At 45.5% G+C, this 20641-nt stretch overlaps 3 protein-coding genes across 5 annotated transcripts; all 3 read right to left on the bottom strand.

The window, feature by feature from the left end:
- Positions 1–28: 28 nt before the first annotated feature.
- rhot2 (ras homolog family member T2) lies at positions 29–5504 on the bottom strand. Its single transcript, XM_089015822.1, has 19 exons — positions 5328–5504; positions 4637–4695; positions 4450–4531; positions 4312–4355; positions 4190–4243; positions 4038–4090; positions 3835–3943; positions 3661–3762; positions 3496–3594; positions 3304–3412; positions 2572–2692; positions 2417–2501; positions 2098–2243; positions 1906–2006; positions 1602–1732; positions 1444–1524; positions 1249–1371; positions 762–955; positions 29–587 (listed from the first exon to the last, which is right to left on the bottom strand). The coding sequence occupies exons 1-19, from the start codon at positions 5362–5364 to the stop codon at positions 470–472; spliced, it is 1848 nt and encodes a 615-aa protein (XP_088871948.1). The 5' UTR covers positions 5365–5504; the 3' UTR covers positions 29–469.
- Positions 5505–5600: 96 nt separating this feature from the next.
- wdr90 (WD repeat domain 90) lies at positions 5601–18119 on the bottom strand. 3 transcript variants are annotated; one of them, XM_089015819.1, is made up of 43 exons: positions 17979–18119; positions 17699–17793; positions 17292–17459; positions 17054–17192; positions 16807–16980; positions 16571–16697; positions 16320–16384; positions 16185–16234; positions 15944–16099; positions 15839–15865; positions 15696–15764; positions 15465–15575; positions 15233–15378; positions 15111–15168; positions 14833–14951; positions 14536–14697; positions 14335–14456; positions 14060–14176; positions 13576–13811; positions 13315–13451; positions 13104–13234; positions 12856–12986; positions 12574–12735; positions 12339–12467; positions 12140–12273; positions 12027–12055; positions 11852–11950; positions 11297–11407; positions 11131–11210; positions 10928–11030; positions 10645–10766; positions 9997–10150; positions 9564–9754; positions 9326–9494; positions 8922–9042; positions 8548–8719; positions 8103–8225; positions 7852–8020; positions 7643–7773; positions 7096–7239; positions 6550–6666; positions 6376–6460; positions 5601–6296 (listed from the first exon to the last, which is right to left on the bottom strand). In XM_089015819.1, the coding sequence occupies exons 1-43, from the start codon at positions 17989–17991 to the stop codon at positions 6139–6141; spliced, it is 5256 nt and encodes a 1751-aa protein (XP_088871945.1). In that variant the 5' UTR covers positions 17992–18119; the 3' UTR covers positions 5601–6138. The 3 variants fall into 3 exon arrangements, with proteins under 3 accessions (XP_088871945.1, XP_088871943.1, XP_088871942.1); XM_089015817.1 differs by lacking the exon at positions 17979–18119 and having other exon boundaries at positions 12574–12594; positions 12673–12735; positions 17699–17887; XM_089015816.1 differs by lacking the exon at positions 17979–18119 and having other exon boundaries at positions 17699–17887.
- Positions 17835–20608, bottom strand: pnpo (pyridoxamine 5'-phosphate oxidase). Its single transcript, XM_089015832.1, has 7 exons — positions 20400–20608; positions 19863–19987; positions 19657–19756; positions 19539–19592; positions 19326–19454; positions 19091–19161; positions 17835–18910 (listed from the first exon to the last, which is right to left on the bottom strand). The coding sequence occupies exons 1-7, from the start codon at positions 20442–20444 to the stop codon at positions 18748–18750; spliced, it is 687 nt and encodes a 228-aa protein (XP_088871958.1). The 5' UTR covers positions 20445–20608; the 3' UTR covers positions 17835–18747.
- Positions 20609–20641: the final 33 nt, after the last annotated feature.

Raw genomic sequence — 20641 nt, 5'->3', positions numbered from 1 at the left:
TTAAAGGAGAAACAGCAGGGGATCCAGCTCATTTGACGACCTCTTTATGCCATTCTTAAAAGCTGTCAGTCCGTTGTTTAAAGCAAGTAAATCTCAAAATGACAGAATTCATAATTCTCCCACCTCGCCGCAAGAATAAGAGGCATGGCGAACGCTGTTTCAGAAACGCTTGCACGCGCGATTAAAAACGTTTCAATCTCATGAAGAGTAAAACTGATAAAAGACGGTCGGTCTCGTGTTCATTTCGGGACATCAATTATCGCTTGTGGAATCGATGCGTCAAGCGGATATCACACGAGGCAAAAGTAAGGCAGAATTACGTTACATGTGGCGGAAAAATAAAAATAAAAACAGAGCTGTCAGGGATCAGATGACTGCGTTGAGACACAGGAGGACAATCCGCAATGGAAATGTGGATAAATACGTCTGGAATAATGCACACACAGAACACCCGGCTGGTCCTCGTGGCTCATTTCAGTCTGAAAGCTATTCTGTAAAAAGCAAAACCCACGGCCGCAAACGCAGCCGAGCCCAACGCCACTCGCAGCCAAAACGACGAGTTGCTCTCATCCGAGCCATTCAGGTGCCTGCGGAGGAGAAAAAAAAAAAAACACAAAAAGAGATCAGACTTGACAACATAGACATTTTTGACGCGGTTACAAACGGACTTACTCGTGGTCCGTTAAGAGTGATCGGCCTTGTTCTTTTATGCTAACTTGGAGTTTATATTTACGGTGAGAACAGTGCGATGTGCGACATACGGGTAAACGGCAGCCCAGGCAAGTCTGGCGAAGACGTTCTTGGCGTTGGATTGTGGAATAGCGATTGAAAAGGGCAACGGTTGAGGCAGTCGGTGTTTGGAGCAGAACGCGGCGACGTGGATTTGCTTGACTGCGGCGAGGTCGTGTTTGGAGGCCACCAGCACGCACGGGATGTCGCTCTCCATGTAGTGTTGCTGAATCAAAACAAATTGGAATGAAAAAACAAAACGTTTTGTACAGCGGCCCCATTTCAAGCTCAGATAACTCCATATGACTTAGGAATTAACTCTGATGAAAGAAGAGAGTCTAAGGTTTCTAACGCTGTATTGAATGTATATGTCGTCCTTAAACTGAATATTGTTTGGATCCTTAAATTTGAATGAAAATGACAAAAACCCTGGCATTGCAGTGGCCACATTTTTGCTCAACATGTGGCAGTGAATGAGTTAAAAACAATATTGATCGGAAGACTGTATCATGGGAATACCTTATAGATGCTGGCGCAGTAGTCGAAGGAATGTGGGTCACTGGCGTCGTACATGAGACAAGCCACGTCGCAGTGGGAGTCCGACGCCTTCAGGAAGTCCGCCTCCACGTCCACCTCGTTGAGCTGCAGCGCGACACAACCAGGACATTCAACACCGGGGACGCCGTCATAAAATCGAGGGACGCGCCGACTTACAATGAGGGTCTTGTCTTGATTGCCAACTTGAACCGTGTTGACGGCGAAGGCGGAAAATCCGCCGCCGCCGCCCGAGTTGTTCTAGTCAAGCGATGGAACACAAGAGTGAGACTACAACTTGGCATTGGACGGCCGCTGGCTATCAGATGGCATCTTACCGCGGAGCCGCGGCCTACGAAGGCCTGCAGAAAAGTGCTTTTGCCCGTGCGGCGCTGCCCGATCACTTTGCATAGAAAGACCGAACGCTGCGTTTGCCGCTTCGCCAGATCCTCGTCTCTCGCTCTTGTTACTGCGCTTGGACAAAAACATTCAAATTAAATGTAGCAAAACATGACACTGCTATTGAAGAGCACACATGTGCTTTTTGAACAGGAAAAAGTAGCTACACATTTTATATATCTGTCGTAGACATAAATCAATACCCTAGGCAAAAAAAATAAAAAATACCCACACACTACACACCTGAGACTGCAGCAGTCTGTGACTCCTGCTCTGAAATGACAGGGTAGCCGAGGTATCCGAGATGCTCCAGGCAACGGTGGACGTCGAGATAAGCGCAAAGCCTAAAGAAACCGTCGAAAATAACTTAAATGACCCAATGGAAGGCTTTAAATTAAAAAAAACTAATAATAATCTCACAAAACGAGCACGTACTTCCACTGACAGTGGTAGCCGTGATTAGAGATGTAACCCTCGGCGGTTGTCGGGACCGTCCGATAAACCTCGGCGCCCCACGGCATGGAAGGACACGCGCGGAACAGATTCTTCAACTCAACAGGTGACAGCGCAGAGTCTTTATCCTGAGAGGAAAAAAAGCCCAAATCCAATATTTCACATTCGTACAGTGAACCTTTGCATCCATTGCGACTTGCTATTCAAGCTATAAAAGATAGCAAAGCACTGATATGATTTCATATAAAAACTGGTTTCGTTCCAAGTCTTGATATACGTCTCTGTCAAGATATTGACTCACTTCGTCGTACTTATCAAACAGCCGCTGGAGGAACCCGTGACCTGAATCATTGAGTTCAGTGGTACAGCCCGCAGGAACTCGGAGGCTGTCGTGACGAAAAATACGCTTTAGTCATGTGTGTAATACAAACACAACAGAAAGATCAGCTGACATACGCGGGGTAAAGGTAATCGTTAGTTAGTTCCAGGTTGTCATCGTAACCAAACTTCCTGAGGATCGTCCACGTGGTTTCATGTCGGCCTCTTTGGATGAATAATGTATTTAGAAACAAGAAACCTGGAGGAAAAAAAACAACACTTGGATCGCTATGGATTTTTTGGAGGCCCATATGCCGATTTTTGTGAAATAATATACATTTTAAGCACAATAGTGACTTCCATGCAATTAATTTTTGCCGAAACATGTGAACAGACCTTTTCTTCTATACAACGGCAAGAGAAAATATAAAATGTACAAATATTCACCAGTGTAACATTTTACAAACTTTACTAATAATAATCCATTTCATTTCTAAGCGCCTTTCAAAACTCTCAAGGTCACTTTACAGTCAAAGAATCGGTTTTTCTGCGGGTGAGCAGCGGTGGCCACATGCGCCAGCGTTCACTCAACCCGGAAGTAACTCAAATTGACAGAAAGATAGCTAGCCAGCTAGATAGATAGCCAGCTAGCCATCTAGCTAGATAGCCATATAGCTAATAGATAGTCAGCTACATAGCTATCCAGCCAGCTAATAGATAGCAAATGGATAGCAAATAGATAGCCAGCTAGGTAGCTAGCCACTTTCTAACCTATTTGCACATTATGTAGTCGTAAGCAGTATGTTGTAGTGTATATCCATGTACATGTGTGTATGTATGGATGTACATGACATCATCACTACTTTTTACCATTTAAGGTCAGGCCATTGTCCAGCACTCCATCACTGACGTTTTTCCAGACAACCGTCTTGACGTCTTCCAAGGCTTGTGGCGCCAGTGGATTTCCAAAACAGGATTTCTAATGGGAAGGGGAAAGAAGAAATAAAACAAATATTTAACTTCAAACTGGAACATGTGGCGGCGAATGTTTGTGATGATGACCTGAAAACAGTTGAGCTCGGCGTCGCTGAGGATGCGGTCGTTGTCCTGGTCAGAGATGTAAAATATTCGACTGAGCGCTCTGATGCACGGAGGTTTGAGCTGCCGGAGAGAAAAAATGAAGACATAAATGAAGGAAACTGAAAATAATCTAGATATATAGCCAACCTGTTTGTCCTCGGGGTCATACAGAGGAGCAGTGGGATGGAGGACTGCCTTCTGCGCATAGTAAAACAGCTCTGATATGTTTTTGAGATTCCGAGCGGAACACTTGATGGGGAAACAAAGCAAATAGTACAGTTGATAAATGGCTAAGACACAGGAAAGTTCTAGAAGGCTTACCTCGACACACGTCTCAATCTCAGAAAACTGGTTCATGATGGGGAGAATGGTTTCCATAGAGCTGCCCGAACGTAGATCGGACTTGTTTCCAACAAGGATGATTGGAACTCTTCACGCGATCACAAAAACAAAATGGGGTCAGGGGGTCAAAAGGTAATGCAACAGCATCATCTTGACCACTTTTTACAAAATTGTTAACATACTTCTTTCCTTTTTCTGCATCGCCATTGACTAAAGGGATCCATTTCGTCTTGATCTGAAAAAGAAATCCCGGAACGTAATTGTTATTTTCCGGTTCATAAGCAATCAAATGAATATAAAGAACTCCTGATTGGAAAACTGTAAAAAAAAAAACCTTCTCAATGGAATCCTCATTGGTGACATCATAGACGACACACACCACGTTGGCCTATGTGTAATGAGATTATTTAATAATCCACACGTACGATTTGGGTGATCAATTATCTCGGCACCCACCTTGAGAATCTCTCCTCTCAGGGTCTCATCACTCTGCTCTTTTTCTGTCAAGGATATTGGACGATAATAAGCAAATCAGTACAGATTTTCAAACACATAATAAATAGAATTATAAAGTTGTGCAGCATGTGAAGCTACCTGAGTAGTCCACAATATGTGTGGGCACTTTTTCTGGCGTTACATCAGCCGGGATGGTGATTTCTTCAGCTCGAGACGGAACCTGTGAGTGACCATTGGTCGGCGATTCCAAAAATGGAACACAAATCTTATGTTTAAGCCACATCATGCTGCACTCAGCGAGAGAGAGGATTGGGAAGACGCTGACCTCCTCGGGGAACTCCTCTCCAACCAAAGACATGATGAGGGAAGTCTTCCCCACCGCGGCTGAGCGTGAGAATCACATGTAGGTGACAATGGGAATGAAATTGACACATTTCACAAAAAAGCTTTGGATTTATTTACACAAGACAACCCCTGGGTAACAGATACATTTTTAATAAGCTCAATACAGAGCAATACTTCATTTGGCTTTCAATGTACAACAGGGTGAAGTGGGGGGTCAAGTTGAACCACATTGGATTTTTAAAAGACGGCTGGTGACTCAAGTTACAGTCATTTTAAAATAATGAAATAAGGCTATGACAGTGATGACAGTAATGACTTATCGCTTTTGTATCTGTTTGTATTTAACAAAGCAGTTAATGGAATAAATACAAATGCTGGTAAAACAAAGAAGTATGAGACAAGTTTTGAACATACATTGTGAGACTAATAAACGTTGTCTTATCATATATAAATTCATAATTACACCATTTATTTAAACCCACTCCTCATCCCCACAAAAAAATGCAGGAAAAAAATTCAGCATGAGGTCGAGATACATAAATACACATTAGTATAAAAGTAGAGTAAAAATAGCAAGTTATCGACGGGACCTTCAAGTCCAATAAGTTAGTTAGCGCCAGTCATATACAGTACGTGCTAGTCGGCTAACTGTCAGCTAAAAGTGTACTTACGTTCCCCCAGCAAAAGTATCCTCACGTCCTGTTTCATGTTGCCACCACTGTTTGAAAAACAGCCAAACACGCCGCGGCGCTACGGGGACATTTGTCTTTCATTTGAATTTGAAAACTCTCGCGAAAACCGAACACGGATGTTCGCCTCCGCCGCAATGTTTTCGACACAAGGTGAACTCGTCCATTTCCGGTTCAAAAGTAAGAGCGAGAAAATACGCCGTCTGGCGGACACGCGGAAAACTACACATGATAACAATGTCATCGACAGGACAGTTAAAATATGAAATTGTTGTTTTATTATACAATGGAAATTATTACATTAAATGTCACAACCCCTGTTAAAAATATCAAACTGTATTAAAAATAAATATTTAAAACCAAAGATTAATTAATTCTGTGTTTAAAAAAATACACTGTAATTCTAGTGACTGTGTCAACAGTGAGATATTCATGATTTGAATGTCATGTCTGCCTTGCTGTGCAGAGTTTGCAGGTTCTCCGACATAATATTCCCCCGTCCTCAGACATCATTTTTAAATTGTCCATAGGTGAATGGTTGTTGGCTGGCAACCAGCCTGCCTCTTGCCCAAAAAGTCAACTCGGATACGCTGCAGTTCATTGTCATTAAGAGCCACCGGGCAAAAAGGGGGGAAAATGGTTTCAAAATGACTTTGGTGATTATTTTTGTTCTAAAAACTATTCATATAGTACACTATATATACACTTGGGACTATTTTCCCTAAAAATTCATACCTACAAAGTTTGAACTTGGAGCAGGGGGGTGGAAAAAAGTTTAAGAAAAAGTGGCTTCTCAGAGGCCGTTCACCTCCCACAGCAGAATCTCATTATGAGCCACGGAGAAGAGGAGTGTCCCTGAGGGTGAGAAACGACACGTCTGCAGCGAATCGCTGTGCTGAGAGAAGTCTTGGAACTTGCCGCTGGTCCACTTGATCAGCTTCAACACCCGTTCTGGAAGGGTAAGCGTAAGCGGTCAGATTGTCGTTGCAAGCATCCTTGAACAATTTACTGTTTCTGGGCCTCAATTTACCTTTTGACCCCAACGCTATGAGTTGACTCTTGGAAGAGAGGCTGAAGCATGTGGCCCAGTGAGGCAAAGCAATCTTTTTGATGATCTTGTACACATACAGAAGAGAATAAAAAATGTTATGTTACTGATCATTAGCCACTCAGCAACGTGGACTGAGATAAGAAAGACACTTACCCTTTTTTTTGAGAGGCTATAGAAAATCAACTCTTTCTCTATTCCGTAACCAGTGTAGATGAGCAGGTTGGGGTCAGTTGGGCAGAAGGCAGCCAGGCTGGGGGGCGGACTGTCATCCTGCAATACAACACAAGCGATTGTGGGTGAAAGATGCGATGCGGTCTTGTTAGAAGTGGCCAAACAGGAGCATTTATCGCAAAATTTAGCGCACAATGGTGGAAAGGTTAAAACTCTGGAAAGGTTATCAACATTATCTCGGTCAAAATTTTAGGTTTCTCTGGGCTGATTTAAGTGGTTAAAGAATAAACAAATGGGACTACCGTTTGTATTTTACGGTGTTGTAAATAGGTCCCTTTTTACTGTCTTAAACTGCATCAAAATGGAACATGGAAAGTGGTGCAATTTTTAAAATCCTATATATTTTGTTTCATCTATTACAATGATTATATGAAGAAATGACATAGTCAAGCCGGTAAAACGGTAACGACATGACATTTACGTTGGCATTTTCTGTTCTTTGCCACGTACTGCGAGGTGAGGAAGTACCTGGCAATACGGCGGCGCGGCGAGTGTGAGCCAGTCGAGTAAAGTGCACTTGCACTTGAACCAATCGGCCGCCCAGACGCTGACTCGCCTGTCATCGCTGGCGGCCAACCACAGCTCGTTACCCACCAATCCAAAGTCTTTACACTGGAGAAAAAGACGAACAAAAAATGTCACAAAATGTCAAGAGAATAATTCCAGCAAACGTTTTTTTTCCTGGTTGTTTACAGGTTTAAAAGGTGTCATAAAAGATCCTCAACCTTGTGTCATTCTGCTGCTGAGAGCAAAAGAAAGGAAATGTCAGGGAGCCCGCACCCCCCCACGGAGAGTCAGAAACCTTGACAACATCACTGGCTGAAGAATAAAGTGGCACTTGACAACATCACAATTTTGACGGCGTTAATTAAAGGGTTGAAGAAGTGCTCGTTAGATGTGCGGCAGATTAAAAGTCAACGAGGCGATGACTTGCATTGTTCGGATGATTGCGGAGTGTGGCGATATGATTAGCACATTTGTTTGACTCGTCAATCTAAGCGTACGTATAGCCCACCTGCTCACGAACACACTGTATGGTGGTGACGGCTGCTCCTTTATGGTCTTTGAAAACACGGACGGTTGATCCATCCAAGGCACGGTTGATAGCTATTAGCCCATTCTTCCCGCCAGAGAGGATAACGTCGCCTTAGTAATGACAGCACATTTGATTAAAACACAAAGGGTCACTCGTCCAAAGGAAATAACCAATATCAAGGCTCTCACCGTTGACAGAGTACTGGATGGCGGTGACGGCAACGCGATGGGGCCTCAGCTTCCTCTCCATTTCAGAGGTGGACAGTCGAAAGACACGCAGGGTGCCATCGCCGTATCCTGCCGCCAGGCGGACGCGCTGCATGCTTGGAAAAGGGCTCCAGCAGGCGCAGGTACACGACTGAAACAGATCCGTCGCAAATGTTGGCATGTTAAAAATCACCATCGCAACACCGGGCGTTTGCAAATCATTCACGTCTCACCTGGTTCAGCACCTGGAACTGCACCACCAGTTCGTTGCTGGGGAGGGACCAGACCCTCAGACTGCCGTCTTCGCTGCAAGTGGCAAAGTGGCTTTCGTCCGTCTGAAAGGCCAAATCATTCACCTGGACCACAGAGGGCATTCTAATCAAACGTCGATAACAAAGAGTTGGAAGTGTAGAACTGTATTCAGAGAAGGTGTTAGGCCAAGACACGCAATAATAAGAGTTTTCCTGCTTTTTTCCATGAGCTAATTTTTGTCAGGCGTGTGTGCAATGGGCACGCTGGAGCGAAATCTTGAACCCCGCAAGAGGTCATCGGTGAGGAGAGTCTCACAGCACGTGCGGCATTCGTATTCAATTTGAACCTCCGCCTGGGAAAAGCAGCCCAGTGCTCCCCTGCATGGTTGCGGTTCACGAATACAGCCATTCATTTGCCATCGCTAACCTTGTTCTTGTGCCCGCTGACCAGCCGGATGTTGCTGTTGTCCAACCAGTCAATGTACCACAAGGTGCCAGTGGTGGTTCCTACAATGCCCATATCCATTGCGTGGTCAAAGGCAGCGCTGACAGTGCTTCCATCCAGCATTATCTCCCGCTTTAAAACCACCGATGTGCCGCTGTGGCAGATAAAAGCTTGTTATGATCATGACAGAACGCACATTGGCTACTGTTGTAAAATGTTGAATGAAGCATCACGCTTCAAGTCTGAATGAACGTGGACTACATTTTAACCCTGCAAATAAATACATTTGTGTTGTTTTCAGATATGCGATGCAAAGCTACAAACAATAGGATATGAATAATCCGACGAAGGCTAACCTATCTTTTCTGGACACTTTCCCCAGAGGCTTCATCCGCCGCACAGCTTCGATATCCCACAGTCGCAGCCAGTGGGTGTTGCTGCCTGTCAATAGACTGTTCCCTCGACACAGCAGCACACCTTCAGTAAAAAAATGGGGGGGAAGAACCACATCAAACACCGTCATGAACAGCATCAGGATTTCCTGTCGGTCGCAGTTTACAAATGCATCACCTTTATTCATGGATGAGCGATAAGTACCGCCTTTTCAGAAACAGCTAAAGAAGCTATTTTTCTTTTTATAACACTGCACCAAACTATTTCAGTCATTCCCAATTGCCAGATTTATGGTATCGGTACATACGGTGCGTGATCATTTCTGTTGAACATAGAGAGTAACAAAAAAGGAACCACAAGTATTTACCAATCTCTCCCTCATCAGCCTCCCATGTCATAAAGCAGCTCTGTGACTTTATGTCCCAAACGCAAAGATGTCCTCGGTTGGTGGCGGTGAACAGCAAGGAGTCGGAATGGTAGCACAGAGCCGTCAGGTCCACGTCACCCACCTCCACCGGTGCCCTCACTCTCTCCAGCTATGGTCGTGGATGAAGTCAGGATCCAACTGCGATGCGGTCAAAGTAATAAGCACACAAGTTGCTTACCCTCAGGTCACCATCTTGGCCGTCGCAGTCAAAAAGACCGAAATAAACGCCTTGGCTGCCGACGCAGGCCAGCTGGGGGGCCACAGATGGGCTGAAAGCTGCGTCGTGTATGGGGCCCAATACGCTCTCATTGGAGAGCAACTGGAAGGTGTTACTGCTCCAAATAGCCACTGCTGGATCTAAGAAGTCTCCTAATGTGGCGGCGAATAGAAGCGGGTTAAGATCGGTGATTGTCGTTCCCCAAAAGTGCATACTATTTTCCCACATGGAGGCACATTATATTTAGTAAATTTAGCATGTGTAGAAATATTTTTCCCTAAAAAAAACCCACAGATTTCAACACGCTAGCTTTCAACAAGTATTGCGCAAAGATAAAAAGAACAAAACATATGCAATATTGATATACAGTATGTCTTTTTTTGTCGTCACTAACCAATGGAGAGAAAGAAGCGATCATCTTTGGAGAAAGCGAGACTTTGCACTGCTCCTTTGTGGTAGTATATGGTACTCAGACAAGTGCCACTCGCAATGGCCCAAATGCATATGAGGCTCTTGTTGGCACTTTTGCTTGCAGCCGACACCATCATCTGGAGCAACATCAGCCAATAGAAAGCATTTAGATGTGTGAAATGATCATTATTGCTTCCATTGTAACTTTGTGTAATGGAAACACGGGAGATAAAGAAGTGTCATACTCATTTTCTGTGGCTCGATCAAGCTAATCATGTGCGACTGCTACATCTATACCCGAATTGCAAAATATTTTCAACATATTTTCTGTGATTAAAAATGTAATAATAGTTGAGGGGAAAACGTATTTTCTTCAGATTACAAAACCAGTTAGGAATCAATCTGTTGCTGAATGTATTTTTCTCATGTGCGAGTCTGTCTCTAAAATACAAGTTGCACTCGTCTGTGAAAACAATCAGGAGTCCCTTTGGCTTCTTTTGTGGAGCCAACCAATGTTACATTTTTTCGTGGATTCGTGGACTGTCAATTATGCAGACAATTAAATTGATAAAATGGACTATTGTATTTTTCACAGGTCAGCAACTAGACTGTATCACTGATGCCTTTTTACCTGAGCATCGTTTGAAATAGCAAGGCAAGAGATCTCTTCCCTGTGGCCCTGCAAATGTCTCTGATGGCCCGAGTTGACATTCTCCACCACCACCAGAGCACCGCAGGAGTATGCAAATAACCCTGTGACAGACACACACAAAAAAAAATGGTGTCGCCTGTGAAAAAAGGGAGCAACAGGGCACATTTCTCACATTTCTGGTCATTTGCATTGAAGTTACAATAATTCTCTTTGTTATGACAGCATACGTGTTGGTTTGACTTTTGTAGTAGACGAAAATAACCTTGGTCAGGGCACCAAACCAAGTTGCCACGTCCGTTGCCATTGTAACCAATTACTGCCTTGAGTGCGATTCCTGCTTCGCTCGGCGGAGGAGTCACGGCAGTCTTGAACAAAGGGAATATTTTGACAAGTCAAAAACAACATTAGCAGAATAAATACATAAAGATGCACAAACATATCTGCATGTACAGGTGACATTTTTACCACGTCAACAGTAGAATTCTTAAATCGTGCTATGAAGTGTCTGTAACAATCTGGACGCAAGGGCTTCCTCCCAGTGAAATCTATAAAATGGCAAAGATTCTGCGCTAAATGTGCATTTTATCTTTTTATTTGACTCTTAAACTGCCGCCAAGGGCAGGGGACTCACCACTGTTTTGAAGATGGTCGCCCAGTTTGACAGTATCTCTGAGTTCTGTGATTTTCAAGAAGGATGTGGCTGGCTTGGGATGTGAACTGGGCTCTGAACCAGTGGCGGTGACTGCAACAAATGAACACGTCAATCCAAAGACAAAATATAGTTGAAATGCAGGCAATGCTTGTGAGCGCGTTGCAAAGCAACAAGGTGCGTGACACGGAGGCAAGACTACTAAGGCACCAGTGTGTCATTAATAAGCTCAAATGGTCCGTACTTTGGCACTGATTTTGTATTTCAAGACTTGGAAATTATTTTGTTGATGAAAAAGAGGTAATGCGAAGGCATTTACTGATTGATTGCTTGTAAGTGGCGTGCCGTCATTGAAAATGGATTCAGGTTTCACGTTCTCAAGAAGAAAAAAAAAACACAAAGTGGGCTTGTTAGTGAACAAATCACCATCTTGACCCGACAGTTTCGTCATGAATAAATAATTAGAGGTCATTTGAGCAACTTTATTCTTTCCAAGAGTGCATCAGGGTGACAGGTGATCTAATGTTTAATTATTACCGTTCAGCTCGACTTCATTGGAGTCCAAGGCGCTCACGTCTAGCAGGGGTGGCGGAGACAAAGGTAGGGGTGCCCTTTCCCGCGGCATCTCATCGGTAGCTGAATCAAAGCAAATCTAATCATTCGCGGCAGGAGTCGAACGCCGCGGTTTAGTGGTACACGACTTTTACTCTACCTGAGGTGGCTGCAAACCGTGATGGCAATCTGTGGGTGAAAACAGAGCATCAAGGAAATGGCAGGGACACTCATTTTCATTGAAAAAACACAGCAATTGATGGCGAGCAGTACCGCAGTGTATGTAGCAAGTCAATTGGGCGGGCCAGGAAGTCCCAAAGGAATATGGCGTCCCCCACTGAGATCACGCCTTGCTGTCCAGGGGTGAAGCTCACCTGGTTGATGGGTTGACTATGACCTATAAACATCTGGGAAACAAAATTGGTTCTTGAATTACAGTACGGGTACAACCTGTAAAAGGCTTTGCGTGTACCTGCGAGTTCAAACTTAGATGCGCGTTATAATCCCACACTTTGACTGCGTTATGTCCCGCCGTGACTAAATATCGGCGGTCTTTGCTGACAGCCAGAGAGGAACACCAGTGCTTGTGGACATTGGACACCTGTCACAAAAAAACAGGGGTCTCAATTAATTTTTAGTCAAGTTTGAAGATGACCTTTTATGCTTTGGGGAAAAAAATAAAATAAAAATCATCTCCACTCCTCTACCTGCCGGAGTAGACTACCCGTCTTTGTGTTGACCCAGAGGATTTTGTTAGCAGATGTCGCTATCAACAAATGCTCAGGGGAGGCTGAGGAGAAGCACACCTTCAGCGCAGAATCCAGAAAGGTGCTCTCCGAATCCAAAATACTCACGTCGAGACGGAGCGACTAGAGAAAGAAGCAGAAACTGTTTAATTCAATTCTTTTTGTTGCAGATCCTTTCATATATTTTTTTCCAACGTCCTGAGCTTTGCCAGTTTGTTTTGGCCAATACAAGAATGTGTGTACCTCTTCAAGCGATAGTGCATCAGCAATGGTAATGTTGTACTCCGTGGGGCCAACGAAAGCCAGGCGGCGGCTGTTGCAGCTCACCGTAAGAGCATCCGGAGCGCGCCCGGTACCCCGGGCGACCGCACCGCCTAGTCACAGAGTCATGGGGTTAGCCGACTGCACCTGGGATTTCACACTTCACTCCCCCGCCGAGTCAATATTCATCTTCGTCCGGCAGCGGTTCACATGGCGTGTGTACTACGCACAGACAACGCGGATCACGTGGCTGTCGTTGTCGCAGGAGTTGTAGAGTGCGAGGGAGCCATCGGAGGCGGCGCTGTACATGCAGTCTCCATCGGGAGAGAAGGTAAGGCCCACTACTTCACCTCGGTGATGACTGCCACGTAGGGACAGAGACAAACGTGCATTTATTTGAAGGTCGTATCTGCCAGCCTGAAGGGCGGAGAGTAGACATACCTGTGCTCAGCCAAGAGCTTGCCGCAGGAGATGTCAAAGACTCGGACAATGCCAGAGCTGAAGCCACAAGAGAAGATCTGCTCGCTTGGATGAAAGGCAACCGAAGACGGTTTATCCTTTGACACAAAGTCATACAGCTGGAAATTAAAAAAATAGAGATATTTGGGCCATTATTAGTGTGAGATGCTGCTTTTTTTGCTATAGATAATTCACGGAAACAAAAACATGTCTGTCGCTGTCCTAAAAACGTCAGCGACTGACCTGATGCAAGGAATCCATCGACCAAATGCGCACGGAGCCGTCAGCGGAGGCGGTGGTGAGATGGCGGCGAACCCCGTCCACGCTGAAACCGAGCACGGCGCCCGTGTGCGACCTCATCAGCGTGCTGTAACCCCGGCTGCTCACATCAAGGAACCCCAGGTTGCACCCGAAGGTGGCGGTCAGGACGCGCATGCTGTCCGATGACACAGATACCAGGCTGACGGGACCGTCGTGTTCTGAGAAAACCAGCGGGTGAGAATGTTTCAATTCAGGCCAAGTTTGTCGCTTGGAAGCGATGCTAGAAAGGGTTGAATCGGTGCGCGTTTCATGTAAACGCTCCATTCCCAGCTCACTGGTTGTGGAGAACCGTCCGCGTAAGACGTTTTGAGTGCATCGGAGCCTTCAAGATGACATTGACAAATGGGGAATGGGCATGGCCTGATTTCTCCAAGTAAAAGCTTACGCCGCCCTGCGTGGTCCCTACCGGCTTCCAGCAAGACGCTAGCAAAATCCAGAGGCCACAGCCGCAAGAAGCCATCTTCGGAGCCTGTGGCACAGAAGGATGAGCACACGCTGAGGCTGTTGATGGCTATCCCTGGATCTGGGGAAAGCACAGATGCTTTTTTTAAAACGTTTTTATTCCTAACTGTAACACGCCGATTGCGCTTTTCTGTTTAAAAAAACAACAACAACAGCCGCTCTGTCAGCCGCCATGTTGTTGGTGCAAGTGGGTGCACTTCAGGGTGGAGCCAAGCCCACCTTTGCTCTGGCTCCACTTCTCCTGCTCCTCACGCTGCATCGGAAACAACCATCTGACATTCCTAACGACGACTTTGGTGTAGTCAATCTCAAAAATATGGCCGCTTCTGCAGCTAGCAAACCTGCAGGCAAGAAACCCAGAAAGCGGAAGACTTTTGGCACACGTTCCCAGACTGAATGGGGAGCAGATCGCTGACTCACAGCAGCCTGTTTTCGATATGGTGCTCGGGTGAGTCGCCCTCTTGAAAGCACACGTCGGTGAAGTCCAACGGGCGATATTCACCCAGGTTGATCGGGCACGAGCGCAGCGTGCCTTTGCGTACCCGCCACAGACGAATACTATCATGGCCGCACGACACCAGCCTGGAACAAGAGGGCAGCACGTACGGTGAGACGAAAAATCAAGGAGAACACATAAAACACTTCAACTTTTCACCCTCCAAGGCTACAATCATTCGCACTCGCATGAAAGACACTTTAACAGAGAAGGGAGAGTACCTTGTCTCGTCAAAGTTAGCAATTTTGATTGTTTTGATATCCACATCCATTTTTGTCTTGGCAAACAGGCTCACTTCTCCACCGCTACCAATACCGACCGTGTTCCACACCACCACCAACTATTAAACATAACAAAGATGGATCAGCTGCAACTAAGTTGCAAGGAAAGCAATCGCGCCATTTAGTTTGAAATCAATAGACAGGCCGCGGGTGAGCTTTCGAAACACCCGCATCAAGCGTACGAACGCTGGGTGATTATCCCCCAAAGGGGTACTTGCCGTTTTACCGCGGCTGTCTTTGCCCGCGCCGCACAGAATGCCGCCGCTGTACGAGAAGCTTTGAAAAGAAAAGTGCACAATTACCGCGGGCAAAGTGCTCGCCTCAACCGCGTTCAACTTACCTGAGCGCCGTGACTGAGTGAGCATACATCGTGAACATGGCCGTGCAATTTCCTTTGAGGTAGTTCCATATTCGAATCACGCAGTAATTACCACTTTGCGCTGAGGCCAGTAATGTGCTGTTGCCATTGAAAGCCAGGGCAGAAACCTGCCAGATAAGACACGCGCCGTGTTAATGTTAATACGCCGCTTATCTTCGCTAGTCGCGGCCGAGGTCTGAGGAGGTGGATTGACCTTATCGGTGTGCCCGATGAAGAATCTCTGCTCGTTGGAGTCTATTTTCATCGAGACGACAATAGCGTGACACGGGTAGACGACGGAATCGCCCGACATGGTCCATAAGGCCTAAAAGAAGACGTGCAAAACATGAAAAAAAAAACAGTTTAAATCTGAAATGTGGACTAAGGAAAACAGGACAGGGGAGTACGCATTTATAACAAAAAAACAGTGCTGAAAATGTCCTACACATTGGGTGGTGGCTCCCCCAAAACCAATAATTCTCCTGAGCCGGAGAATCGGGTCTGGCAACAGCTTCTGCGAGAAGAGAAGGCATGAAGTGCAAAGAGCTCTGCTTCAAGCGCATTTACCGTCTTGCGTTGTTATCTTACCTGCAAGCCTTCAGAACTGGAAGCAACCTGACAAGATGAAACGGTTTCAAGTGAGTGAGTCATTGAAACAAAAGACATGTTTCACTTTTTTTTACAAAGCTTCACCTCATCGTGAGCTTCCTTCGGGAGTTGACTAATCTCGTCCTCCTCGTTCACGACTGGAAGGGAAATGGAGGGTAGACTGGAAAGCGGCGATACCTGCCGAGGCTGCGCATCATCCGCCACCTCGGTGACAACGTTGGGCAGCTCGGGGATGGCCACCTAACACCAAAGTCGTGACTTTTGAATGGAAAAACATCAAATGCTCTGCCCAAGTAGCAGACTATTTTTTTGTCATCATTCTTACCAATTTCGGGTTGGGTCGTTGTCTTTCTTCTATGAGGGCGGGCACGCTTGCTGGAAAACAACCAACGTGATTGACAGTGCAGGTTCCGTTGCAAAAGAAATCCCTGCGTTTATAAAAGCGCTATGAACTACTCACGGGTCTCCACCTTTAAAGGGCCTTTTCGGATGATACCGCAGTTCAGATCTCCTTCTACTGGAAACCTGGCAGGAGACACGTGACAGGAGAAACAATTAAATCACAGTCTTCACTTTTTCAGCTCGGAACGGGGATACTAGAATGATCATAGCGGAACTCAGCTAATCGACTTTAGTTAGCCTCGTTCAAATCCCTATTAGAGCTGCTGGTTTGATGCAGGTAAGATAACACGCAAGACACGGAGATGTCACCTGATGTAATTGTAGCAACTTTGCCAGGTGCGTCCCTTGGGCGTAGGAAACATCATGTCTCTGGGCATCGGGCCAGTGCCATCAGAAGCGGGCATTCCCATGAGCTTTGCTTTGGGATAGGAAACCTCTGTCGCAAGAGAGGTGACATAAAGCATTTAAGATATTCATCCTTGCTATGAATTATTCATTTTAACTTAATTAATCATTTCTTTGATGAAGGATGCCTGTAGTCTTACCAGGATTAAGCTGCATGTTACTGGTAAACACATTTTTAACAGACATGAAAGCGCACAGCTTCATGCTCTTTAGGTGACTGTAGTAGCGTTGGTTGAGGTAGGTGGCGAGCGTACGTTGCAGATCCATCATCAGACAGGTCCAATGGATCCGAGGTTGCGCCGGAGGCTTGGATTCTAACCACGGGAAGAAAAACTCTCAAAACACCATCGACGATGACAACGTTCCTGGATGGCGGTCGTGTTTTACGTTGTCGCGACAACTTGTCTGTCTTTTCTGTGATCCGGTCAAATTCAGGTCCGCACTGGAACGGGAAGAGAAGCGACGTGGTCGTGAATTTGAACTCTTTGAACGTGTTGGAGATGGAGATGCGGACCACGCAGCCATCCTGTGTGCCGCGACAGATAGAGGGAGAGACTCAGCTGGCAGTTCCACGAGTAAGTAAACATCACGTCAGTCTCATCTCCATCGTCTGCTGAGACAGTACCTGTGCTGTGACATCCAGAACAATCAGGAATGTTTTTCCTGGAATGGGCTTGAAGAGGACGTAGAGATATCGCCCTGTCAAACCCAGAGACTGTTGTGTGTCTTTAGGAAGCCGGATGCAACTGCCAACACCCCGGATACGAAATACGGTGCTGTTGAGTGTCTTGTCCTAAGGTGGTTTTGCAGGAAATACAGACAGGTAGGAGTCTATGATTGGAAATTGGGAGAATAGCAACACTTTATTTTAAAAGAATGTCAAAAAATCTAGAATTTGGAGTAGCTGGTAACACTTCATCACAGTTCTACCATGCTGCCACAAAACCTACAATTGGTACACATTTTATCTGCCACGGTTAGAAGTTTGAACAGTGACGCCATAACCCAAACAAACCCATCACAATCCTTTACCATGTATGTTGACACATCTCCTTCTTTGTATGCCTTTTGCCACAGTGACAGCCGGTACTCTTTGAATATATTGACGAATGGATGCTGCCAATCATCTAGAAACACAAAATGGTGCCAATCGATTGAGATATACATCAAGGGGGCCCCTAAGGACATTGCATGGCTGCCAAGCAAGTCGAAGGCTGCCATTCAACGCTTAAAGAATCAAAGCATCAGGGCGTATGGCTGTCATGACAGATGGTATATTCTTGGAAGTTTATTTCATAAGCACATTTCGTACCTTTGGCGGCCATTGACAGGGAAGAGTTCTAAGCCACAGGTGGAAAGTCAGTCGCACAAATGACGTCATGAACGTTAACATTAATATTTACCCACATTAGCTTGGACACATACAGTATACACAGAAGTGTAAAACACAAAAAAATGGTTGTTCTTCTCTCCACTATATAATTTTTCAAAGCGATGGCCAGAAAACAGTCGAAACTTTTAAGAATAGAAAGAAAACTGACAAAACTGGACAAACAAAAATGAAAGGCGTCATTCCCGGTCCGTTTGCCGCCTTTGACAACGAAACCCCAACGTAATGACGTCATTACGCGACGAACTTCACTTTCAGCACTTATGGGTAATGTAGTTTTAACAAAAAATTTCCGCCGACTGGTTTTCATTGTTGAGGAACAAAATTACGGGAATGTTTTTCTTACTGTTCTAACTGTTATTTATTCGACCTTTTTTTGTAAAAAAAAATAAAGTGGCACTTAGATTACATTCCAAGGCGGATTTTCCAATAGCCTATTTTTCTGTTTTTATTCCCACAAGATTCCACCAACATCGCCGACGTGTCGGGTTTAGTCTGGGTTGTTAGTGGAAATGTTGTGGAGTCTTCACCGGATGTGCGTTAAAACGCCCCCTTTGTGTCTTCAAGCATTAATACTTGCTAGCTTCATTGTTTTTGATGTTGATGTTAAAATGATATGACCCTTTCAACATTGAAAAACAACAGTCGAGATTTCACATTTATAAATGGAGTCTCGCTGACGAGGGTCCGATCACGGCGAGAGGCGTTGATAAGTCCAGCTGCCTTCACCACACCGCTGATACTCGCCCAGTTCGGCGTCGGGGGCCATTTTGGTGAAGACGATGCGATCGTGCAGCCTGTTGGTTTGACCCTGCCAGAACTCCATCAGATGGGGCTTCACCAAGTAGCCCCCCCTGGAGCACGACAGAAAAATACAGCTGTAGGAACGGGAGCTTGAGTTTTTGTATTTATTTTTTTATCTTTGGAAATGTCAGGTCAAGCCAGGAGGAAGGATGTGTCACTACAGAACGTCAGAAAGTGAGGAGGACGCGGAAAAATCCTCAATTTGGTGATTTTATAAGCAAAACACTCACCAGTAATCTGGCATGGGCACTTGTGTGTCCTTATATTTCTCCTCCAGCTCGGCATTTTTCTCCCTCAGGAACTAAAAAAGATGCCATTGATAAGCAGACATATTGAAATGTTAATTGTCATGGAAAACTGTGCAATGTTATATTTCGCTGAGACAAAATTGTGCAAATCTGACAAGTTGTTAGTATTAAAAAAATTGATCCGTTTAATGGATCTACGGGTTTCGCTTCTTCTTACCTCTCGATTGGGAACCGGCGTGCTCTGCCTGCTCACCACCGCCCCGATTTGGCTGCTTTTTGGTCGCGAGTGGAAGTACTCGCAGGAACTCTGGTAGGGGATTGGCTCCACCTCGCCTTCGATGCGGATCTACCGGGACAGAAGGCAAAAAAAAAAGTCAGTCGAGACCCAAGAGAGAGAAAAAAAGCGAGTGGGGGGCAAGGGGGGTCTCACCTGTCTGTTCAAAGGTTCCCAGTAGAAGACGAGGCAGGCGTGAGGGTTGCTCTCCTGCGGGCGGACCACAATAATGATATGGGCCCTATGCAAAAGGTCAAGGGTCACCGTTACTCACCAGCTCCTTTCCTTTACGGCTTTTGTAGTTGGTAAAGAATCGGAAGCCCTTGTCATCGTAGCCTTTGAGCAGGACCATGCGAGCAGACGGGCGTCCGTCCCTGACAAGCAAATGGGAAGTAACCAAGTGTCACATCATCATTCATCGCCACCTATCGTTACTGGATGATCTTTTGTCATGAACAAAAATACTGTATTATTGCTCACTTGGTTGCCGTGGCGATGCACATGGCGTTGACCTCGCCAATCTCCGGGCATTTGCTGGCTTCGTCGAACCAGTTTCCAAACTGCTTGATGGGGTCCAGAGAAATGAGTGCGCTCTCCTGGAAACACTAAATTGAACAGAATCCGACTCTAAATGACGTTCATTCACATTCATGTCGATATTCAAAGATGCACGCGTCACCATAACACCAAACAGAACAACCCTGCAGCTCAGTTACCTTGATTCTGGTTGAAATGAGTTACTGTAATACTAGTCTAGCCTGTACTACCGGAGACTAATTCCTTGTACTCTACATAATCGGCAAATAGAGTTTATTTACACTGACTCTTATTCTGATGAACGTTGGAAGGACCTGCAGGTACTCCACAGATCATTTCTCCACAAATTCTCAAAAGTCGATTGCTATTTTATCTTCCCTATGTGATGTATTCAATCACGACGTGGAAGAATTGCATTTTGGAACTACAAAGCGAATTTCACGGAGTGATTCCAGAGTTCATCCTGATTGCAAGGCTCACCTCCTCGTCTCCTTTGTATTTCTTTCTCATGTGACTGAGATCCATGCCGGAGCTGTCAAGCGTCGACTGTCTGCGTAGAAAGCGAAGAAACACGCTTCGTTTGCCTGCAAGTCGGATGCGAAAAGATCGGCACCAATTATTGATACTCTCAGCCACAACGTCAGTATGCTTCTCATGCCTGGGGGCTACTGTTACGTCACGACAAGTTCGCTTCACAGTAAAACACGCGCAATGTTTGTAAA

This window comes from Hippocampus bargibanti, linkage group LG15 (genome assembly GCF_051943395.1).
Source record: "Hippocampus bargibanti isolate YZ-2025 linkage group LG15, ASM5194339v1, whole genome shotgun sequence".
Lineage (NCBI taxonomy): Eukaryota > Metazoa > Chordata > Actinopteri > Syngnathiformes > Syngnathidae > Hippocampus > Hippocampus bargibanti.
Note: the sequence above shows the minus strand (reverse complement) of the source record. Positions and strands in the feature narration are given on the sequence as shown.

Excerpts from the sequence above, each read along its gene's own strand:
- rhot2 (XM_089015822.1), bottom strand. The coding sequence starts at position 5,364 with ATGAAACAGGACGTGAGGATACTTTTGCTGGGGGAAC. Across the intron at positions 4,356-4,449 it reads ACATATTGTGGACTACTCAG|AAAAAGAGCAGAGTGATGAG; the intron begins GTAGCTTCACAT and ends TATCCTTGACAG. Across the intron at positions 4,091-4,189 it reads ATGAGGATTCCATTGAGAAG|ATCAAGACGAAATGGATCCC; the intron begins GTTTTTTTTTTT and ends TTTCTTTTTCAG.
- wdr90 (XM_089015816.1), bottom strand. The coding sequence starts at position 17,887 with ATGGCAGCCTTCGACTTGCTTGGCAGCCATGCAATGTCCTTAGGGGCC. Across the intron at positions 14,698-14,832 it reads GCTAACTTTGACGAGACAAG|GCTGGTGTCGTGCGGCCATG; the intron begins GTACTCTCCCTT and ends CTCTTGTTCCAG. Across the intron at positions 9,755-9,996 it reads TCGCTTCTTTCTCTCCATTG|GAGACTTCTTAGATCCAGCA; the intron begins GTTAGTGACGAC and ends CCGCCACATTAG.
- pnpo (XM_089015832.1), bottom strand. The coding sequence starts at position 20,444 with ATGGATCTCAGTCACATGAGAAAGAAATACAAAGGAGACGAGGAG. Across the intron at positions 19,988-20,399 it reads AATACAAAGGAGACGAGGAG|TGTTTCCAGGAGAGCGCACT; the intron begins GTGAGCCTTGCA and ends TGTTCAATTTAG. Across the intron at positions 18,911-19,090 it reads GTGCCCATGCCAGATTACTG|GGGGGGCTACTTGGTGAAGC; the intron begins GTGAGTGTTTTG and ends GTCGTGCTCCAG.